The following is a 22,155-nucleotide window of genomic DNA, read 5'->3' on the forward strand; positions in this document are numbered from 1 at the left end:
CTGACCAGAGCAGAATAGAGTGGCACTATTACTTCTCTTGATCTAGACACTATACTTCTATTGATGCAGCCTAAAATAGCATTGGCCTTTTTAGCTGCCGCATGACACTGTTCACTCATGTTCAACTTGTGGTCTACTTGGACTCCTAGATCCCTTTCACACGTAGTTTCATTCAGCCAGGTGTCCCCCATAATCCTATATCTGTGCATTTTATTTTTCCGCCCTAAGTGCAATACCTTACATTTCTCTGTGTTGAATTTCATTTTGTTAGCTTTGGCCCAGCTTTCTAGTCTATTCAGGTCATTTTGAATCTTGATCCTGTCCTCTGGGGTATTAGCTATTCCCCCTAATTTGGTGTCATCTGCAAATTTGATAAGTATGCTCCCAATTCTGTCATCCAGGTCATTGATAAAGATGTTGAATAGCCCTGGGCCCAGGACAGAGCCCTGTGGGACCCCACTGGTCACTTCTCTCCAGGATGAAAAGGAGCCATTGTTGAGCACCCTTTGGGTTCGGCCGGTCAACCAGTTACAGATCCATGTAACAGTTCCTTTGTCTAGCCCACATTTTACAAGCTTGTTTGCAAGAATGTCATGGGAAACCTTGTCAAAGGCCTTACTGAAATCAAGGTATACTATATCCACAGCATTCCCTTCATCTACCAAGATGGTAATTTTATCAAAGGAAGAGATAAGGTTTGTCTGGCATGACTTCTTTCTCTGAAATCCATGTTGACTTTTTGTGATGATGGCATTGCCTTCTAGATGTTCACAGACTCTCTATTTAATGATCTGCTCCAGAATCTTTCCTAGTACTGATGTCAGACTAACTGGAGGATCATTGTTGGGATCCTCCTTCTTCCCCTTTTTGAAGATGGGGACAACGTTTGCCCTCCTCCAGTCGGCTGGGATTTCTCCTCTTCTCCAGGAGTCCTCAAAGACTATTATTGCCAATGGCTCCGATATGACATTTGCCAGTTCTTTTAGTACCCTTGGATGTAGTTCATCTGGTCCTGGAGACTTACATTCATTTAGATTAACCAGGTGTTCCTCTACTATCTCTTTACTTATTCTGTCCTCTGCTCCATTATCCTCAGGTTGAGCCCCTTTTCCTTTTCTGAGAAGACTGAGGCAAAGAAGGTCTTTAGGAATTCTGCCTTTCCTCTGTCTTCTGTTAGCATTTTGCCATCTTCTCCATGCAGTGACCCTACCGTTTCCTCCTTCTTACTTTTGCTGTGGACATATCCAAAAAAGCCCTTTTTATTGTTCTTAACCTCTCTAGCAAGCCTGAGTTCATTCTGCGCTTTAGCTTTTCTGACTTTACCCTACACATGCCTGCTATTTCTTTGAATTCCTTTTTTGTGATTTCCCCCTTTTTCCATTTCTTATACATGTTCCGTTTCAAACTCAGCTCTGTTGAAAGTTCCTTAGTCATCCATCCTGGTTTCTTGAGACACCTCCCATTTTTCTTTAAACAAACAGTTAAACCAACGGGCCTCAAAGTGGGGGGCCTTGGGGACCCCAGGAGAGGCATGGGGGGTTCCTGTGTCCCTTTGCCCACTGGGGACGGAGGGGGTGGGAAATGGGGCCAAACTGGACTGAGTTGAGCCAAGGTCTGAAAGGAAGCTTCATGAGCAAGGGCTTCTCATGGCTGCTGTGGCTGTGTGCCTTATAGTTGCTTCTGACTTATGGCAACCCTAAGACGACGCTATCAAGGGGTTTTCTTGATAAGATTCATTCAGAGGAGGTTTCCTACTGCTGCTTTTCCCCGCGGCTGAGAGAGTGTGGCTCATCCAAGGCCACCCAGTGGGTCTCCAGGGCTCAGCAGAGGAGATTCAAACCCTGGTCTCCAGAGTCCCCACGCAATGCTCCAACCACTGTGCCTGCTGGCTCCCGCGAAGTGTCTGAGGGAGAGGGGTGTGTTTCACTTGGAGAGGACAGATCCCCGGAGGGTTTGCTCCCTTTGAAGGAAGGAGGCGACTCCAGGGGCACTATCTGTGGGGGGCTTCCCCCTTGACCCCGAAAAAGCTGCTTGAGAGAGGAGTGGGCTTCCCCTCGGAGTGGCGGACCCCCTTCCTTTAAAGGGCCCAAAATGGCACCTGTCTGTGGTGCTTCAGTTGAGGATTCCGGCCTGATGGAAATGGGGCTGGACTGCTAGATGTCCCCAGCCTTCAGGCTCTATGCTTCATGGCAGTGGCTTCGCTGGGATGGCCACTGCTTCACCAGTATCACTTTGGCCAGTCGCTGCCCTCAGAGCATCCATGACTTTTGGGTGGGGGGCTGCTTAAGTACGATCGCTTGAGCTTGGCTGACATGGAACCATGGATGCCATTTTTATACCCGTATCTGGATTCAGGAAAAGTTACAGACTGCTTTTAAGGAAGCGAGTGTGCCATGCCAGCTGGGTGTCCTGATGCGTCATAACCTGCACTTGGGACAAGAGGCTGCTGTTGGGACACGATGCGGAGAAATGGGGGGTTCTCAGTTGGCAAAGGGTCCCGGCACGGCTGCATCTTATCTCCCTCAATCTCTGTCGTTTCATGCAGAATGTGTCGGTTGGAAAGCAGGTGTGGAAACCAGGGGAAGGAATACCAACAATTTGAGATATGCAGATGGTTAGTTGCAGGAAATAGGAAAGACCTGGAATGGCTGTCCAGGAACAACGACGATGAAGAAGAAAGTGCAGAAGGAGGAAGGGCAGCAGGAGAATGTTAGAAAGACAAAATAACCTGAAGCCAGCTCTAAAGCCAGCAGCATAAGCAATGTAATAGGTGAAGATTTTGCATGCCTGGGCCCAGTCCTTAATCACAATGGAGACTATAGGCAAGAAACCAGGAGAGAAGTAAGACTTGGAAACACAGCCATGGAGGGACAAGAAAGGATCCTCAAGTGTAAGGACAGATCACTACATACTGAAGCCAGGTCCAGCCAGGTCGCCATCTTTCCTGTCTCTATGTACGGTTATGAAAACTGAGCAGCGGAGAAGGCTGGCAGAAAGGACACCAGTTCGCCTGAAACATCTGGAGCAGAGTTCTGCGCTGTTGGAGTGCCAGCATCCATGCTTGTGTGGAGCTCTATGTTTCCTTGAGAGGAAAAGGTGATGTCTTCCACCCAGGAACACTGATGCTTAGCTCTATGGTCATTTGGTCAGTGTGACTCTGGGAAGATGCCACAATTGCGCAACAGTCCCAGGAAAGTGCCTTTATAAACCCCTGATTCCCCCCATATGACAAAGTCCATAGAATGGGAAATGCAATGCCATGGACAATCCTAACATTAGTATTCGGTATGATCCAAAATCCACAAAACAGTGATACCTAGAATTTACCAGTGATACTAGTATCACAATAGTATGTATGACAACACAGTCTCATTAGTATTCATCCTTAGGGCTTTGGGCTTCAAGACTTTCTCTGGTTCCTTCCTGGCTCTCCTCCTCAATTCTTGACTGCGGCCTCCTTTCTGACCCATGGCTGGGCCGAGGGATGGGAGACCCTGAACCATCCCCGTCTCTTCCTTGCCTCCTCTAGCCTTCGGTCAACCAACCTCTCCCCAGTCCCTCAGAGGAGCAGAGGCTGACCTCAATGGTTCTCTCCCTCTTTTTCTCTCTTTCTCTTTTTCCTTCATTCCTGACTGCGCCGGAGGAAAGCCCTGAATCACAGTCTGGAGGAGGAGGAAGAGGGCCAGAGGGGTTTTGCCTCTGCTGTCTCGGAGGGCTGCCCTGGAGGGGATGGCGGTGGTTGTGCTGCCTCTCTAAATGCCCTGGTGCTCATCCCTTGGACATGGGGTGCAAGGGCCTGAGTGGCCCTATACCGGCACAGCAACACTCCCCTGCCAACCTCCAGGTGAGACTGCTGCGGCAGCCTTTGAAGACTGGGGATGTTTAGCCTGGAGAAAAGAAGGTTAAGAGGTGATATGATAGCCCTGTTTAAATATTTGAAGGGATGTCATATTGAGGAGGGAGCAAGCTTGTTCTCTGCTGCTCCAGAGAACAGGACCCGGAACAATGGATGCAAGCTACAGGAAAAGAGATTCCACCTCAACATTAGGAGGAACTTCCTGACAGTAAGGGCTGTTCGACAGTGGAACACACTCCCTAGAAGGGTGATAGAGCCTCCTTCCTTGGAGGTCTTTAAACAGAGGCTGGATGGCCATCTGTCCGGGATGCTTTGATCTGGATTTCCTGCATGGCAGAATGGGGTTGGACTGGATCAGGGCCCTAGTGGTCTCTTCCAACTCTACGATTCTATGATTCTATGATTCTATGGCCTGTTACAGACTGCCAAAATAAAGCTGCTTCGGGTCTCTTTGGAGGTATGCTATTTAAACGATGCATGGGTCCTAAGAGTCCGGAGGTTGCGCCAAAGCCACACTTCATTCCTAAGCACTGGAGTGCAGCTTTGGTGCAGCTTCCGGATTCTTAGGATGCATGCATCATTTAAACAGCATACCTCCAAAGAGACCCGAAGCAGCTTTATTTTGGCAGTCTGTAACAGGCTTATGATTCTATGACTGCCAGGAAAGTGCCCTTCAAGGCACAGCTGTGGGGGCCTGTGGAACTGGGGCCTCGTGCTGCTGGGGTCCTTTCCTGGCCCCATATTTCCCATCCCCTGCTGGACAGCCACCACTGCCCTCCCTGCTTGGGCACTTGCTGTATCCTCAGAGGCACAGCTAGGCCAAGGCCAGTGGAAGACCCAAGGCCAGAAATCTGAGGAGGAAGAGGAGACTAGGCCTTACCTCCATCTTTGACATGGGGGGGGGGGGGCGGCAGAGAAAGGCCTTCTGAGGCTGCCAGACCGGCTGGGCCTGGATGGGTTTCCCCAGCAAATGCAGTGGTACCCCGGGATACGAATTGATGTGCTTTGCTTCCCCCTGCCCACCCCATAGGCTCTGGACCAGTTGCTCATCCCAGTCTTTGGCTCCCTCCATTTTTGCAACCTTCCCTGGAAATCTTGAGTTCAAGGATGCTCTTGAGGACTGGATTTAGTGGCTGGCCCCCTCCCTCTTCTTTTTTGGTGCCCATTTGGGGTCTTTCTCTCCCTCACAGTCACAGAACAGACTGCGCTCATTGGGCCCCCCTGCCTGCCCAGGGTAACTCTCCAGCCACTTTGGGCCTCAGGTCCAGAGGGGGGTCTGGCTGCCTCCCCCCCCCCCATTTGAGACTGGAGGGACAGATGGAGAGGCAGAAGGGCTTGCTACTCCCCCCCCCCCATCAAGGAATGGGGAGAATGGGGCAGCCATGCAGAAGCTCCCCTTTTAGCCCCCTCTGTCCCTCCCTCGAGAAGCCCAAAAGGAGCCCTTGAGGAGCAAGGAGGGTGGGGTCTCTGTGCCCCTGAGGAGGGAAGGGGTGCTGCCATTTGCAAAAGCTAAAACCTCTTTTAAAAGGAGAGTCCAGTGATGGGAGAGGCCAAACCTCCCCCCCCCGCCCCCACCAGGCAAGCAAAGGCCAGCTAGCCCTGGGCCAGCGAAAGAAGGGGACTCAGTGTCTCTGGCTCTGGGGCCTCTGGGCAAAAGAGCCATGGGGCTGGCTGGACCCAGAACAGGAGGAGGCCTGCAGCCGCTTGCCCTTGTTGCCCTTGTGAAGCCTGGCTGGGAGGAGGTCCCCTGGGGTCAAGCCCCTTGCAGGGTGCTTGCCCACTCCCCAGGCCTCACTTGCTGGACAGTGGTCAGGGGACCCCCCTCCATCTCCCTGGGGTCTGGGGCCAAGGTGCCCTCCGTCTGCAGCAGGTGGGATAAGGTGGGGGTGCCAGGTAGGCAGGAGGAGGAAGGAAGGGTCATTGCCCCTGGCCAGAGCCTCCGCTGGCCTGGAAGCAGTGGCCTCCCCAGGGAGAGAAAGGAGTGGGGAGGAAGGGGGAAAGGCCACCTGGGGACGGGGGCCAGCCGTGGCCCAGGAAGGGCCACATTCCCCGTGACTCAGAGGAGGTTTTCCGGGCGGCTTCTTCCTCTTGAGCAGGGCAGGGATCCCCAGCAGGCCATTAAGCTGGGCGTGGGCCGGGAACAGGCTTGCTCAACCGGTGGCCCACTTCCAGGCTCCTCTGTGGCACCTTTCCCTGCGGAGGAGCACCAAGGAAGTAAACAAGGGTGACGATGGAGACCAAGACGAAGCGGCACCTCAGCGCCTGAACCTCCAAACCGGAAAGTCAGGCCCGGCAGAGACGCACGAATGGGAAGGAAACCTGCCTGGGGAGGTAGGCAGGCAGGCAGGGAGCGCCAGGCCCAGTATGGCGGCTGCCAGGAGCCAAGGCGGGGGCAGCCGGTCAGGGCGCTGGGCCGGCGGAAGGCAGGGCTGGTGGCCCGGGAGGCCCCCGAGGCTAGAAGGAGACGTGGCCGAGCTCCAGGGCCGCCACCTGAGCACCCGGTGAGGAGGGAAGGAAGGAGGGCAGCTGGCCAGGAGGCTGGAGCAACACCTGCCTGCCCTGGTGGAGGAGGAAGGAGGCCTCAGGAGCATCCTGGCTGCAGCATCACTCGCATCAGCAGCAGAGCAAAGAGAAGGAAGCTGTGAGTGTCCTGGGGTCAGGGTCAGGGAAAGAGCACCCCGCTCTGTTCACAGGGTCCCATGGGGGGCATGCTGTGGGGACACCCCTCCTGAGAAAAGATCCTTGGCTGGGCAGCCCCATGGTCTTCCCTCCGGGTCACGATCCTGCTTGGGAGGGAAAGAGTGTTTGGTGGGAGACAGCAGGTGGCCCTGGAGCCAGGGGGAAGTGGGAGCCATGCAATATGGGGAGGGTCCGTGGGACCCTGGGTGAGAATATAAGGGTGCCAACTGGGGGCCCAGTCAAAGAGAGTACCCAGGGGGCCCACACCCATACGGCGGCAGTAGGGCCGGCAGGGCTTTGCCAAGTCCCCCCGGGCACTTGCTGGGCTGGCAGGGCCCTGCTGGAAAGGCCGCTGGGGGTCCTTGCCCTTCTCCAGAGCAATGGGCATGGAGGACCCCATCTCCTGACCAGCCCTTCTTGCAACCAGGGCATCATCCAAGGCCGAAGCATCATCGCTGGAGAAGCTGGGAAAAGGGAGACCTGCTGGGAAAGTTAAGTGGCCATCGCGAGTGTCCTGGGGGAGTGCTGGGAAAGGTAAGTGGCCCTGGCAAAGAGAAGGATTCACAGGGCAGGTGGCACCAGAGGGCACCTGGGCCATAGGCCGGTTTGGGGGTCCACAGCCTTTCACCTGCCGCAGGTAACGAGCCTGTCTCAGCAGCATGACCTTCCTGTGCCTCCCTCACAGGGCTCCTGGGAGGAGGAAAGAGGCTGATGTGCACCTGAAAGGGTGGCCCCGTTGCCCTGGGGCAGGAGACCGGGTGGAAGGAGCCAGGCGGCTGGGAGGGGGCAGGAATGAGGCGCTGCTGCTGCTGCTGCTGCTGCTGCACCTGCATTTAATGCAACCGCCTGGGAGCTGTCCTCCCTGCGGCTGCTGCTGGGGGTGGCTCTGCCTCTGGGGCTATTTCCTCATGTTTCGGGGTGACTCTGCACCCTGGAATTCTTCCGAGGAAGTCCTGCTGCCGCTTCTCTCTTGGTGGCCAGGGAATGCACTTCCTCTGAGTAAACAAGGATAGCTTCTCCTCCCACGGAGGAGGCATCTGCCTTTGAACAGGGAAATTGCTCTTGCGTGGCCACAGATTACAAGGAACTGGCTAATTGTACCTGGGCTGCCTTATAGGGATCCGCAGTGGCTCACCTCGCCTCACACCCAGCCCAGCGGCGGACAGGTGGACGGACCCGGCCCACGGACGGACGGACAGGAAAGACGATAGGAAGAGAGCTGCGAGGACCATGCGATAGAGGCCTCCTGGCAGACTGAAGAGAAGAGGACAGCAGCAGAAGCAGCACCACCATGGGAGGTGAGTCCTTCTTGTGGGGGCTGGGGATGAGGGGCAGGGGGGCCCTCGCAGGCCCACTCCAGCAATGACCAGTGGCCGCCCACAGGCTGGCAAGACCAAGATCCTCACTGGGGCAGCCACCCCCAGGGGCAAGCGGTGGGGGGGTCCTCTGGAAGACTCCCAACCTGGTCCACTTCAGGGGAACAGCTACCCCATGGATGAAACTCCCTTCCAGGTTGCCCAGTGAAGCTTTTCCCTTTTCCCATTTTCCTCTTTCCTTCTCCTTTGACCCCCCCCTAACAGCAAAGGATCCGAAAGCGATGGGCAACACTTTGCCCTTAGAGGCCTCCTGTGGGGTGGAGGGCAAGTGGGGCCTGCCCTAGCACACTCCGCTTGGGGCTTGGTCTGGATGGCAGGATGGCAAGATGGATGGATGGATCTCCCGTGGGGCTGGCAGCCAGGTGGCCTAGAACTGAGGGGAGTCCGCATGAGCCACCGGCCCCAACTGAGTGGGGTCAGGATGATGCTCTGGGTCTCTCAGCATCATCCTCAGCATCCCAACTTGCTTATCACCCTCGCCCCGCTGTTTGGAACCAAGGGGCTCCAGAAGGGTAGAACATCCTCTCTGGAAAAAGTAACATCCCAAATGGTGGCTGGACGGTGGGTGAGCATGGCCCTGTTGACCCCTCGGGTGGCTTTCCTCGCCTGGCCTGGGCTCTGGGCATTTCTGGATATTGCTTTCAGGACACACAAAGCAGCAGAGATCCACTCCCTTCCTGGGCCTGTTTGCACCACACACTTGCAGTGCCATGATTCCACTTTGACTGCCATGGGTCCATCTGAGGGAACCCAGGGTTGGCAGTTTAGGGAGAGCATTTAGGATTCTCAGCCGGAGAACTCTAGTGCCTTGCCAGACTGCAAATCCCAGAATTCCATAGAGCATCGTTACCATGGAAGTTACAGCAGAACGCACCACTGTTTTGGGTGGTGTGAGCAGGTCGCCTCTCTGTCCCCAAATTGCCCTTCCTCCTTTCTTGCCCAGATTGGGCAGACTGAGGGGCTGCTTGTGCCAACCCTGAGGCAACTAGATGTCCTCCTTTTCTAGGACATGCCCTACATTTCCTCCTCTCTGAGCACTAAGACAAAGAAGCAAGAATTTACATTTCTATGAGTGTTTTTAGCTTGCAATATGTTGTCGTGTCCTCCATTTCTCTTGGCCGCCCTGCATTTTGCGGTGCCTTGTCCTCCTTTGCTGTTGGGACATCTGGTCACCCTGCCTGCAGGCCTCCCCCATCTTTCCTCCTCCTGGACTAGAGCTTTTTCCAAGATAAGGCTAACCAGGGAATGCCATTCATGGGGCCTGATCCTGCATCGGCCCCCCCTCAGGCCTGGGGTCTCGGGGGGGCTGCCTATGCTTCCCAGCCACTTTCTCCGTAGAAAATGTTCCGTAAGATGCCCTGTTTTGTAGGGTAGGCAGCAGCTGCCAGGCCAGGGCCCCGTTGGAGGACCCTCGGTGGCAGCAAAGCCTTTGGCCTCCCTTTGAGCCCTGTGGGTTCAGGGTCCTTTCTGCCCCACCGTGGCTTGCGGCAGGTTCTTTTGGGGACATTTTTGGGAGAGGAACAAAGGAGCATCCCAAACAAACAGAGGCCAGGTGTGTGCCCTTCCTAGGACCAATTTGTAGGATACCAGAATCCTAGGCTTGGAGCAGAGGTCATCCAGTTGAATCCCTGCAGGGTCTCCATCCACAGCCTCCCAGCAGCAGGGAGGGAGCTGCCCAGAGCAAGGTGGCCAGAGATGGAGGCCCTGCCACCTCCCTGGGCAATTGGCCAAGCCATTGCCAAACCATTCCCACTCTCAAGGCCTTCCCTCGAAGGCTAAGGGGGTAATATGAAAGCCCTCTTTAAGTATTTAAAGAGAGGTCATATTGAGGAGAGAGCGAGCTTGTTTTCTGCTGCTCCAGAGAATAGGACCCAATGGAGCAATGGAGGCAAGCTCCAGGAAAATAGATTCCACTAAAGATTAGGAAAAAGTTCCTGATGGCAGTGGAATAATCCTCTGCCTCAGTGGAGGCTGGTGGAGCCTCTCTCTTTGGAGGCTGTTCTTAAACAGAGGCTGGATGGCCATCTTGTTGGGAGTGCTTTGATTGTGAGTTCCTGCATGGCAGAATGGGGTCGGGCTGGATGGCCTTTGTAGGTCTCTTCCAACCCTAGGAGTCCATGATTCTCTGTATTCCTGCATGGCAGAATGGGGTCAGGCTGGATGGCCTTTGTAGGTCTCTTCCAACCCTAGGAGTCCATGATTCTCTGTATTCCTGCATGGCAGAATGGGGTCAGGCTGGATGGCCTTTGTAGGTCTCTTCCAACCCTAGGAGTCCATGATTCTCTGTATTCCTGCATGGCAGAATGGGGTCAGGCTGGATGGCCTTTGTAGGTCTCTTCCAACCCTAGGAGTCCATGATTCTCTGTATTCCTGCATGGCAGAATGGGGTCAGGCTGGATGGCCTTTGTAGGTCTCTTCCAACCCTAGGAGTCCATGATTCTCTGTATTCCTGCATGGCAGAATGGGGTCAGGCTGGATGGCCTTTGTAGGTCTCTTCCAACCCTAGGAGTCCTTGATTCTCTGTATTCCTGCATGGCAGAATGGGGTTGTCCTGGGTGGCCCCGGGTGTCTCTCCCAGCCCTAGGATCCTATGAAGTCTGCCCTCCCATCACTTTAAGTCATGGGGCCTGGTCCTTCTTCCTCTGGGGCATCAGAGAACAGGCCTGCCTCCTCCTCTCTGGGGCAGCCCTTCAGGTATCTAAAGAGTACCATCATGTCACCCCTCCATTTTCTCTTCACAAAGCTGAACATGACCAACTCTTTCAAGTTTTCCTCATTTGTTTCGTTCTCCATAACTCTCACCATCCTTATTGCGCTTCCCTGAACCTGCTCCAACTTGTCTCTGTCCTTAAAATTAGGCACCGAACACTGAACACAGGACTCCAGATGATGCTTGACTGGAGCAGAATATAGTGCCACTGTTACTTCCCTCATTTTGGAAACTTGTTTCTACTAATGCAGACTAAACTAGCATTTGCCTTTTTTGCTGCAGCATCACACTGATGGCTCATATTCAACTTATGAGAGACTCTGGCTCACTCTTTTGAGTTCTAGTTTCTTTTGTTTCGCTAGTCTATAGAGAACTTGTGAGGAAAAGGAGGAGGAGGAGGAGGAAGAGAGGGCACGATCCCTTCCTGCCGTTGACACCCATCCCAAGTGGAGATGCGGTGATTCATGCTTTCGCACTCTCCCCACTGAACCCCCAAAGGCCAGCAGGAGCAGCCTTTACTTCTTTAAAAACAAGAGCCATGCACACCCCAGTTCCCTATTTTTTCCATGGGTTTTTTTGGGGTGTGTGTGTGTGGATTCACTCTTATGTCCAGAGAGGCCTTTATGCAAACAGGAAGTAACATGGAAGGCAACTCCCAACTTATTCCAGAAAAGTCCAACCCCCCTCCCCCAAAAAACCTAGAAAGAATTGCCCCCACATTTGGGGGGGGGGTATGATGATAAAAAAGTAAATCCCCCAAAACTTCACCTGAAAGCGTTTGATACATTTGGTCCCGGGGCGGGGGGGGGGGGGGCTGAGAGAAGGGAGGGCAGGAGCCCAGCAGAGTTATTGGGACTGTGCCCCCCCAGGGCTGGGCTGGGGTCCTGGGGGGCATCAGGTGGAGGGGTCTGCTCTGCCCCCCCCCAGCCTGGAGCCCTTCTCACCCCTGCCCTCCTTCCTCTTGCTTCCTAGATCTGACCCCGACCCACATCAATTGGCAGGTGCCAGCCAACAGCGAAGCCCACCGCACCAACCGCTTCTCCTGCTCTGAGCTGGTGGTCCGCCGGGGGCAGCCGATAGCCATGACCGTGTACCTGAACAAGACCCCCCAAGGCGGGGAGAGCTACGCCTTCATAGCCGAGACAGGTCAGCGTGGCCCCCTCCCCACACACAGCCGGGGGTCCTCTCCCAAGGGGTAGGCGGTGACTTTCCCCTCCTGCTTCTTTGGCCCCTTCTCTCCATAGGGTCCTCCCCTTCGGAGTCCCATCACACCCGGGCGGTCTTCCCGGTCTCCAGCACCTTGGTTGACGGGTCCTGGAGTGCCACGCTGACGTCCCGGGATGCCAACTACCTCAACTTCTCCATGACCAGTCCAGCCACAGCCCCCATCGGGCGCTACAAGCTGAGCCTGCAGGTGTCCAGTGGCAATCAAGTGAACGCCCGACTCCTGGGGCAATTCATCCTCCTCTTCAACTGCTGGTGCTCAGGTGAGACTGGTCAGCGGGTGAAGAGGGGAGGGAGAAGGGGGCGTTGGGGGGGCCTGCACTCGGACCCCTGGGACGTGGCAGAGGGTACCCTCCCTCTCTCTCTCTGTCTCTCAGGGCTTCTTCCCAGGTGGGCATCTGGGCCCAGGAGGGGTGGGGGGGGGGATGGGGAGTCCCCTGAAAGGCAGCATGGACTGGTGGGATTCCTGGACCCCCAGGGTCTCTTTGCTGCCCCTCTCAAACTCTGCCTAGCTTTCTAAACTATTAAGGGCATTTTGAATTTTGATCCTCTCCTCTGGAGTATTAGCTACTAATCCTAATTTGGTGTCATCTGAAAATTTGATGAGTATGCCCCCAATTCTGTCATCCAAATCATTGATAAAGAAGTTGAATAGCACTGGACCCAGGACAGAACCCACTGGACACCCCACTGGTCACCTCTGCCCAGGATGAAGAGGAGCCATTGTTTAGCCTCTTTTTGGTTCGTTCTTCTGATTTGTGTTAGTTGCAACTTTTACACACACTTCACAATTGCCACCAATGGAGTGTGAGCCAGTCCTCTGGATGAGGATTCAAACGGATGGATGGACGCATGCCCTCGAGATTTCATCCTTGCCCCCCATCTTCCCCCAGGGCCCCAAGGCGGCCACTGAAGCCCTTATGTCTGTTCCCGGGAGTCTCTCTCTCTCTCTCTGTTGGGAAATGTAGTTCTTTCTTGAGGATCGTTTGAAACTCAGGAAAGTAAGCAAGATTGTTTAATCTTACTAGCAGAGTTTACATAGCGGAATATGAGGCAAGCAGGAAAACTCAACTAGCTCCACTTTTCTCTCCCAGCCATGTGTCCCCAATAAAAACACAGTCACTTGGTTAAAAGTGAAAAAGAAATAAGTTTACTTACAAAATCATGTGTATGAAGAGATACACAGGTCTAGCTTCATGTTGCAAGAAATAGGAGGTAGAAAAGCAGTCATCTCAGAAAGGTGCTGCCCCAGCATCCTTTCAGCTCCAGACGCAGGCATGCAGATTAGTTGGTAAGCAAGTTTAGTAATGGCGACTCATCCTTGGTTCTTCTTCTCCTTCTCGAGACAAACGGTTTTGGTGTCCTCATGGGTAAACAGGAAATGAGGAGGGGGCAATAAAATACCATAGACATGCATTACTGTAAGGTCTCAGCATGCGAAGTTGCTATATCCCAACACTCTCTCTCTCTCTCTCTCTCTTGGCATAAAGGGGGCAAAGAGGCTCCTGCCCCCCCCATGTTGGGCTAGGCAGGGCAGGAAGGGGCCGTGGGCCAAGGGGCCCTTGGCCGAGGGCCAAGCCCACCCTGCCATGCAGCCCCCCTAAGTGTCTGGGCACTTGTGTTGCCCACAGGGGACCCGGTCTTCCTGGGGAACGAGGCCGAGCGGCAGGAATACGTCATGAATGAAAATGGGGTCATCTTCGTTGGAAACGCCAACTACATTGAGGCACGAGGCTGGTACTACGGCCAGGTAGGTGGCGACCCCTGACCCCTCGTCCCTGCTGGGGTCCTCTCCCCTAGTCTCCCCAGGCACACAACCTGGCCACCCCGGTGCATTGTGGGTGGAGGGGCGCCTGGGCAGGTGATGCATGTGCCCTCTGTGGGCCTTTGGCAGACCCCCTCTTGCCCGAGGGCTGGTCCCCCACAGAGGGGCTGGCAGGGGCCCCTTCTTCCTCACCCACTTTCAAACTCCTGCCTTTTCCTCTTTGGTCCCAGTTCCAGCAGAACATCCTCAACCTCTGCCTGTTGCTTCTGGACCTCAGCCTCTACCACCGAAATGACCCTGCGGGGGATGACTCCCGCCGGGGAGACCCCCGATACGTGTCCCGCGTGGTCAGCTCCATGGTAAGCCCCCCAAGTGCTATTTTCCCCCAGGTTGTACCAGGCCCACCCTCTTTGGACACCTTGCAGGACCCCCCAAAGCCACGCATCCCCAGAGAAGGGCACAAAAGCCTGTGAAAATGCATGCACCCACACATGGAGCACTCTCCTTCCACCCCTTTATTCCTCCCTTTTATAAAAAGAAAAAAGAGGGAGAGGAAAAGGAAAAGGAAAGGAATTGGGGGGCAGCACAAGGGAGGTGGTGATGCTGAGCAGACCCCCCCCCCAAGCAACTTTTCTTGTGCAAAGTCTGTGAGCAAGTGGTGCAAAGTGGTAGCTGTGAGATCTTCCAATTGCTGAGCTGTGGAGAGAGAACATTTTACTGTCTCAACTAAGCACAGGAGGTCCACCCCCCCCCCCCCCGGATTTGGATTTGGCATTGCAGGGGGGGGGTTGCTGTTTAAGAGGATGTGTGCCTTGCTACCTGAAACCTTCCTAGGTCAATGGCAACGACAACGACAACGGGGTGCTGGAGGGCAAGTGGAGCGAGGAGTTTGCTCACCATGAGAACCCTTCCCGGTGGGATGGGAGCGTGGCCATCCTCTGGAAGTGGGCCCAGGACAAGTACCGGCCTGTCCAGTATGGCCAGTGCTGGGTCTTTGCAGGCGTGACAGGCACAGGTAGGGTTCTATGATTCTAGGTAGGTCTCCCATGGGACGGAGACTGGGAGGGTGCCCCAAGAAGGAAGGGGTGATGGAGGGTGGTCAGCAGAAGGACTGGCCCAAGGAAGGGGGACCAGTGGCACCATCCCAAATGGGGCCCTCCTTCTCCTCTTTCTGCCCCTCACCTTGCCCCCCATCTTCCAGTGCTGAGGTGCATGGGGATCCCCACCCGCCTGGTCACCAACTTCAACTCCGCTCACGACGCAGACCACAACCTGAGCATCGATAAATACTATGACCCCTCCGGAAAGAGCCTCAAGATTGGACAAGACTCTGTGTGGTAAAGTCCCGCTGGCTCAGCCTTGCTCTTTTTTTTTGGGGGGGGGGGGCACAGGAGGCATGCCACAGGCAGCAGGGATCCCATGGGGGCAGTCCAGTGGTCCAGAGAAGGCCAAGCTACTCTCCCTCTCTGGCATCCAGTGGCCATTGTGGCAAAGGGCAGTTCTGCTCAGTTAGGCCTCTTGGTCCATTGGCTCCAAGGCCAAGGCAGGATTTGACTCAGCCCAGCTGGCCGTTAGCATACCTGGAATGGTTGTTTGCTTTCTGGGTTGCGATATTTTGAACCCAGTTGCCTTCCCTATGTCCAGATCTTCCGGGAATCTAATAACAGGGTGGCTGAGAGCAAAACCTCTCCTTCTGCACAACTCTTAGAGGAGGAGGAGGGGGGTGTCACCCTTGTTTGCACCCAGCTAATAATTACCCTGTTATTAACAAAACAAATAAAGCAGATGTGCAAAGCAAGGGTTGTCATTAGAAATGATGCACCACTCTCTGCCATGGGGATGCCAGGCTGTGGCCTTCTGGTTCCCAATCTGGATGCTCTCCTCCTCTGATGACCCCTGTGACCCCCCTCAGAAAGGGGAGTGGGGAAACCGGCAAAGACCCAAGAAGCCCTTCCATGCCCGCATGCATCCACATATGCTCCTTCCTGGCCTTCCTGCAGCCCAACTGTGAACTACTTGGGCAGAGCGTCCACTGACCACCTGAGCCTTCTGGAGATGGGGGGGGGGTTCTTTCCCCAGAAAGAAGAAGGCACCACTGATGTGAGGGGCTGCCAAGGGGAAGGGAGACCCCAGCCTCATCCATGGTGGTCAGAGGAGGAGAGAGACTGACCATGTAAATTCAAACAAAAACCCACCAAACAGTGATACCTTTGTAAAGTCGAAGGTTTTCATGGCCGGCATCCATACTTTTTGGTGGGTTTTTCGGGGGGCTCTGTGGCCATGTTCTAGCAGAGTTTCTTTCTGATGTTTCGCCAGCATCTGTGGCTGGCATCTTCAGAGAATGCTTGCCTGGAAAAATTGGGTCTGTATATCCTGTGTGAGCCTGAGAATGCAGAAGTGATTTGCATGTGTCTTGTTCTGTGTTGATGGCTGGCCTCAGCCTGGGAGGCTAATGCAAAAGGGGATTAGTGCCTGCTAATTAGTGATCAATTATCTGCTGGGAAAGCCCCTGACTCAGTCACCAATTAGCAGGCACTAATCCCCTTTTGCATTAGCCTCCCAGGCTGAGGCCAGCCACCAACACAGAACAAGACACATGCAAATCACTTCTGCATTCTCAGGCTCACACAGGATATACAGACCCAATTTTTCCAGGCAAGCATTCTCTGAAGATGCCAGCCACAGATGCTGGCGAAACATCAGAAAGAAACTCTGCTAGAACATGGCCACAGAGCCCCCCGAAAAACCCACCAAAAACTATAGTGATACCTTTATTGGCACAATATTGTCCCTCCATATTCACTAGGGTTAGGGGCACAAGACCCGTGAATATGGAAAAACCGCAAATAACAAAAACACCATGTTTTTACCTGAAGGACACCTCTCTAGGACTCTCTAGGTCCTCCAGTACAACTCTGTGGTCAATGTCCAACATACACTGACCATAGAATGGCACTGGAATAGTTACAAATGGTCTTTCAGTGCAACTTTTAAAGTTGACCACAGAGTGGCACTGGAGGACCTAGACAGTCCTAGAGAGAACATGTTAATGAAGTCTGTGAATTATCAAATCCGCAAAATCAAAGCCGCAAATATGGAGGGATGACTGTACTTGTAAGCTTTCGAAGCTCCACTGGCTTCTTCTTCAGGCAAGATGTTACATACCAAACAGGACAAAATTAGAGATGTTAGCAAGATGCCTGCATTTTGTTGTTTCTGTCCTTAGTTAAGATGGTATGGGAGGGTATCTTTAGCAGACTGGCCCCTGCTCCTCTGGCCATGAGGCAATTGGGCAAAGTCCAGGAAATTTAAAGGCCATTTGCATATCAACAAGGACTTCTCTTTTGCAATCCAATATTGGATGGTGGATTTTTGACTGAATGTACTAAATGGCCAACACAGCAACCCCTACATGACCCTGTAAAGGCTCCCTGTGACCCCCTTCTCCCCCTCCCCATCTGCCAGGGACTACCACGTCTGGAACGAAGGTTGGTTTATCCGAGTAGACCTGGGAAAGAACTACAATGGGTGGCAAGTAATCGATGCAACGCCACAAGAGAAAAGCCAAGGTAAGCCTCCTCCTGTGCTCCGTATGTGTGTGTCTGTGACTGCTTGCACAATAACCCCTATGCTCCCCCCCCAACTGCAGGCATCTACCAGTGTGGTCCGGCTTCCGTTGTGGCCATCAAGCAAGGGGACGTGCGGCAGAACTATGACACGGCCTTTGTCTTCAGCGAGGTGGACGCTGACATTAACCGGTGGATGGTCAACTCCAATGGGACTCGGAAGAGGGTCTACTGCGACACCAGATCCATTGGCACCGCCATCAGCACCAAGGCTGTGGGCAGCAACTACCGGGTGGATGTCACATGCAACTACAAGTTCCCAGAGGGTAAGGGACCGCTGGTGGAGGAATCCAATCCCAGTGTGGTCCTCCTGCTCTAAGGGGACAGAGGAGGGAGGTGGCAGGGCATAGAGTCTGCAGGGGTGGCTAACGGCCAGAGAAATAGATTCTCCGTGGCCAGAGGCAGTGTACACTGGCCATAGTTTGTGGAAGCTCTGCTGGGCGCTCCTTGGGAGGCATCCAGCTGTCCCTCGTTGGAGACCGGAGGGGGGCTGCGCTTCCCCACCACTGCTTGGATCTCCCCCTCCAGATACACCACTAAGTGGCATGTCATTCTCCTCCCCAACATGCACGCATGCACGCAGCCCTTTCCTTTTGCTAGAGGTTTGGCAGGTTCCTGCTATGCCCCTGAGGGCAGCTGCCATGCCAGTGGACCCCTCATCCTCCTTCCCCCAGGCAGCAGCCAGATGGTTACTCCTGGCTGGATCCAGGATTTGTGGACCCACCACAGGAGGGAGAGAGGGCAGGAAGCTAATGGAACCCCCAAACGGAGCCCATGCTCTGGACCCATGGAGCAAAGAAGGAGGCACGCACCCATCCATGTTGGCCCCACAGGGCCCACATAGGCTGTGGCAGGCAGGCGGCTCTGTGCCCATGGGGCTTGGCCTGGCGCGCTCCAGCTCCTTCTTCCCCACCCGTCCTAATTGCAGCATTGTAACTGCCACCCAGCTGCCGCTGCTGGAATACCACAGGCACACATTCCCTCCTGCTGACGAGGGCCCCAGGTGGTGGGCTGTGCCCCAGATCTGACGGCCCATGGCCTCTGAGCATTATTAGGGCTCCCCTCCCTTGGGGGCCCCAGCCCCCCCCCCGAACTAATTGCAGTGCCGGAAGAAAGAGGGGCACCGAGATGGAAAGGCCATCTGGACTCTGGAGGGCCCCTTCAGCAAGACAGGCCCTGGGGGACTCTGCAGGTGCCACTGGTGGGGGACAGCAGGGAGTGGGGGTCTTGTGCTGAGGGGCCAGAAACCAGCAGTGACTGCTAGTCTTCTTCCTCTCCTTCTCTTCCTCTTCCTCCTCCACACAGGCTCTGCAGAGGAAAGGAGGGTCTACCAGAAGGCCTGCGCCGAGATGTCCGGCTCCCGGGCCTCACCAAGCAACCTCAGAGCTCCCGAGGAAGCCGCCTCTGAACTGATCACCCACCCGGGGCTCTTTGGGAAGTTCCGGCTGGCCCAGCCACCCGTCCTGGGCAGAGACGTCAACCTGATCCTCAGCCTGTCCAACCTCTCCACTGCCCCCAAGACCGTCACAGTGAACCTGAGCGTCTCCACTGTCCTCTACACACGGAGGGCCGTGCGCGAGATCCTCAAGGAGGCCACCACCATCCAGCTTGGCTCCAAAGAAGGTACCCCCTTCCCACCCACCCACCCACCCACTACTTTGGGAGGGTAGAGGTCAGGGTAAGAAGAGACAGGGGGAATGGGCACTACTGGGTGCTCTGCATGCCCAGGGGCTTGGTTTAAGACTGGGGCCTGGCTGGAGCTTGGGCACTTTTTGCAAAATGTGCACCCTTTCCAGCCCTCTTTTTTGACCACATGCCCCCTGTCTTTCCCTCTCACACACACTGGCCAGACGCCAATCCCCCAGACCTCCCCGACTGACCACTAAGCAGGCGGGAGGGCACTCCATGTGCTCCTGTGGCCGCAGCACCACCTTGCTCCACTGGTGAGAGACAGGTCCCAATGTGGAGAAGGAGGTGCCTTCCGTGGCAATGCCACTGGTTGCAGCCCGGCCTTCAGGCCCAGCGCTTCCCTTGGACAATGGGCAGTGGCTGGAGAGGGGAGGGGTCTGTGAAGTCCTGCAGAGCGGCCTGGGAAGTGGGAGGGGGGGTCTGAACTGGAGGGGAAGAGCAGCAGCAGCTGCCCCACCAGTCTTTTGCATGGGAAAGGCAAGCAATGCCACGCACTGGGGTGGGAGGAAAAGGGGGGGTTCTGTGCTTCTGTCGCAGGGTCACATGCCCCTCCACCTGGGTCTCTGTTGCCCCCCAGAGAAGCACATTCCGCTGCAGATCACCTATGGCCACTACGGTGCCTCCCTGACGGACGACAAGAAGCTACTGGTGACGGCCTTGTGCAACGTCCAAGAGGGGGTGAAGCTGCTGGTGGAGAAGGCCATCACACTGGAGAGCCCCAACATCGCCATCACGGTAGCCGCTGCCCCTTTCCTGCAGCCCCATTGATGGGGGGGGGATAGCCAGCCCTGGGGGTTCCCAGGAGAAGCTGCTCTCCCTTTCCTCTTCCTGCCCATGGGCTGGCAGTCTCAGGGGCCACATCGTGTTGTGAGAAGTCTCCATTGCAGGGTTGTTGCAAGCGCGGAGGGAGGGGAGAAAGATGGGCCGAGTGGCTGACTGGCTTCCCCTTCCATGCCTCAACCATCCCAGAAGAGAAAGGGCCCTTGCCCAATCAACCTTTCCAGGCCCCAGTCCCAGTTGTGGGGCTCACCTCTAGTGGCTTGGCACCTGGGGGGCTTAGAGCCAACAGGCATGAGGTGGCAACCCTGGGAGCATGTCCCTTGCCCACTGTTGTGCCAGGGCCAGAGGGAGTGTGCAAACTGTGTCTGGGGGGCAGGAGGTGGAGGGTCTTGGGCGGCTGCTGAATGGCTACTTTCCCCGTGGCAGGCACCCCCCCAGGTCGTGGCCAACAAGCCTACCACAGTGGAGATCGCCTATGCCAACCCGCTCCCAGTCCCCGTGGAGGACTGTGTGCTCCTGGTGACCCTCATGGGGCAGGCTGTCAAGATCAAGTAAGTGACTGGGGCAGGGTGGGGGGAGGTCACTCTCACGGGCTGCAGCCCCCTCTCACCAAGGCCTGTCCAGAGCCAGGCGGCAGATTGTCCAGTGGGGCAGCCGTCCTGCACATGAATGCCAGGGCAAGGGCCAGGCATTATGGGTTCCCCCACCCCTGGGGGGCAGAGAGGGGGAAACTTCTGCAGTCCCAGAGAAGCCAAGGTGGAGCCTGGAAGGTGGGAAAGGTGCCCAAGCAAGAAGCTTCCCAGAGGATTTGGGCAGGAGGGGGCTGCATGGGCAGCGAAGGGCAGGGGTGCTCCACCCCTGACTTATGGGGGGGCAGCCTTGGCTGGCAGACTGCCCATCGGATGGGGCTGCTTGGGCCACTCTGCCCTCCCCACTGCTTGGGGTGGGGGTTCTTTACGCCTCCCCAGCCTCTCCGTCTCCTTCCTTCCTTCCTGTCCAGTGTGGCCGGACTGAGGCCAGGGGAGCGGTCGAGCATCTTCTTCGAGTTCACTCCTCGCAGCCTGGGGTCCATGCAGCTCCAGGTGGACTTCTCCTGCAGCCGCTTCCAACACGTCAAGAGCTTCGTCCTCCTGGAGGTGGCCCCGACGGAGACCCTGTGAGGCGGGACGGGCGGCTGAAGGGGAGCTGGCCGGGGCCTGCTCCTGCCACTGAGCTGCCATTAAAACTTTTCCCAGCAAAAAAAGCCCTGGTGTCCGTCGGAGGCTCTTTTGGGGCTGGGGGGGGGGCAGGTGGTTGGCTCCCTCTTCCTCCTGGGGCTCTTTGGGTTCTGCCAGCCAGGGTCAGGCCCCATCCCCAACCACCTCCTTAGGAAGAGGGTCCCAGCATTCACACGCACACCCCTGTTCCTTGGCCCTCTCCGTCCTGAGGCCCTTTCCTCTGACGCTCGAGGGAAACCGTGTCTCGCCAAGGCATGGGGCTGTTCTACATTTCCCAGCACCTGTTTGCTCTTCAGGCTTTCACTGCCAGCAAGGGTTGCCTGCAAGAATCCCCAAATGTCGTCCGTCTATCCGCTGCCCCTTTCCACCCCCAGTGCCATCAGGGGCAGCGGGGCTTTTGCACAGCCAACGGCTCTTACCTTCCGAAGGCCCCTCCGAAACACTTTGGGTTGGATCCAAGGAGGGGATCCAGTGGCTAAGCTCCAGAGGGAGGAGCAGGGAGCCCAAGGCTGCAAAGGGGGGCAAGGGGGAGGGCTCAGACCCCAGGAGTCAGAAACACCCCCCCCCGTTCGACCTTGTGTGCCCTCTTGTTTCTGGGGGTCAGCACTGGGGCCCCTCACCTGCCTAGCCTGCCTGCCAGGTGTGTGTCTTTGTAAGGCTAGTCTGGTGCAGCCCCAACGAAACCAGGGCCTCTGGGCACCCCAGGCCCCAGATTGAGCTCTGACCGCAGTTCAGTCGGGGGTGCCAGCCGATCGCTCCCGACTTCCGGCCCTCTTCCTTCGGGGGGGGAGGGCAGCCTCTTGGGGTCCAGCGATGGGGGGCGGGGGGGGGTCTGCCCAAGGGCTTCATCGGAGGGAGGGAGGGGCCTTGGGCCTGGGCTGCTGCGGGGGACCCTGCCTGCCTGCCTTCCTCCCAGAGGCTCCTGCAACGCCAGGGGGGGGGGGCGGCAGAGAGGAGGAGCCCCCTGGGGCCACAGTGGGGGGGGGCGTCTCAGGAAGCGCTTCTCGCCCAGCAGGGGGCACTGCAGCAGCCATCGTCCGCCAGCCAGACTCCGGCCCAGTCTGGGGGGGAGGGGGCGAAGGTCTTCTCCACTCAAAGGCAGAGTCCAGCCAAGGCCAAGGGCAGCGCCACGCAGAGAGAGAGAGAGAGAGAGAGAGAGAGAGAGAGCCAGCCTGGCGGTGGGGGGAGTGCGAGAGAGAGGGCTCCGGGGCCATGGGGGACCCCCTCCTTCCC

At 56.1% G+C, this 22,155-nt stretch overlaps 1 protein-coding gene across 1 annotated transcript; it reads left to right on the forward strand.

The window, feature by feature from the left end:
• Window positions 1–6,069: 6,069 nt before the first annotated feature.
• LOC149315363 (protein-glutamine gamma-glutamyltransferase E-like) lies at window positions 6,070–21,005 on the forward strand. Its single transcript, XM_089513356.1, has 15 exons — window positions 6,070–6,497; window positions 6,963–7,069; window positions 7,653–7,833; window positions 11,594–11,767; window positions 11,866–12,108; window positions 13,477–13,595; window positions 13,841–13,969; window positions 14,445–14,625; window positions 14,812–14,947; window positions 17,076–17,179; window positions 17,260–17,502; window positions 18,542–18,859; window positions 19,503–19,660; window positions 20,132–20,256; window positions 20,706–21,005. Exons 3-15 carry the CDS (start codon window positions 7,827–7,829, stop codon window positions 20,863–20,865), a joined length of 2,097 nt encoding a protein of 698 aa, XP_089369482.1. The 5' UTR covers window positions 6,070–6,497; window positions 6,963–7,069; window positions 7,653–7,826; the 3' UTR covers window positions 20,866–21,005.
• The last annotated feature ends 1,150 nt before the right edge of the window (window positions 21,006–22,155 follow it).

This window comes from Sceloporus occidentalis, unplaced genomic scaffold (genome assembly GCF_023333645.1).
Source record: "Sceloporus occidentalis isolate IW3139 unplaced genomic scaffold, rSceOcc1.0.p SCAF_3, whole genome shotgun sequence".
Classification (NCBI taxonomy): Eukaryota; Metazoa; Chordata; class Lepidosauria; order Squamata; family Phrynosomatidae; genus Sceloporus; species Sceloporus occidentalis.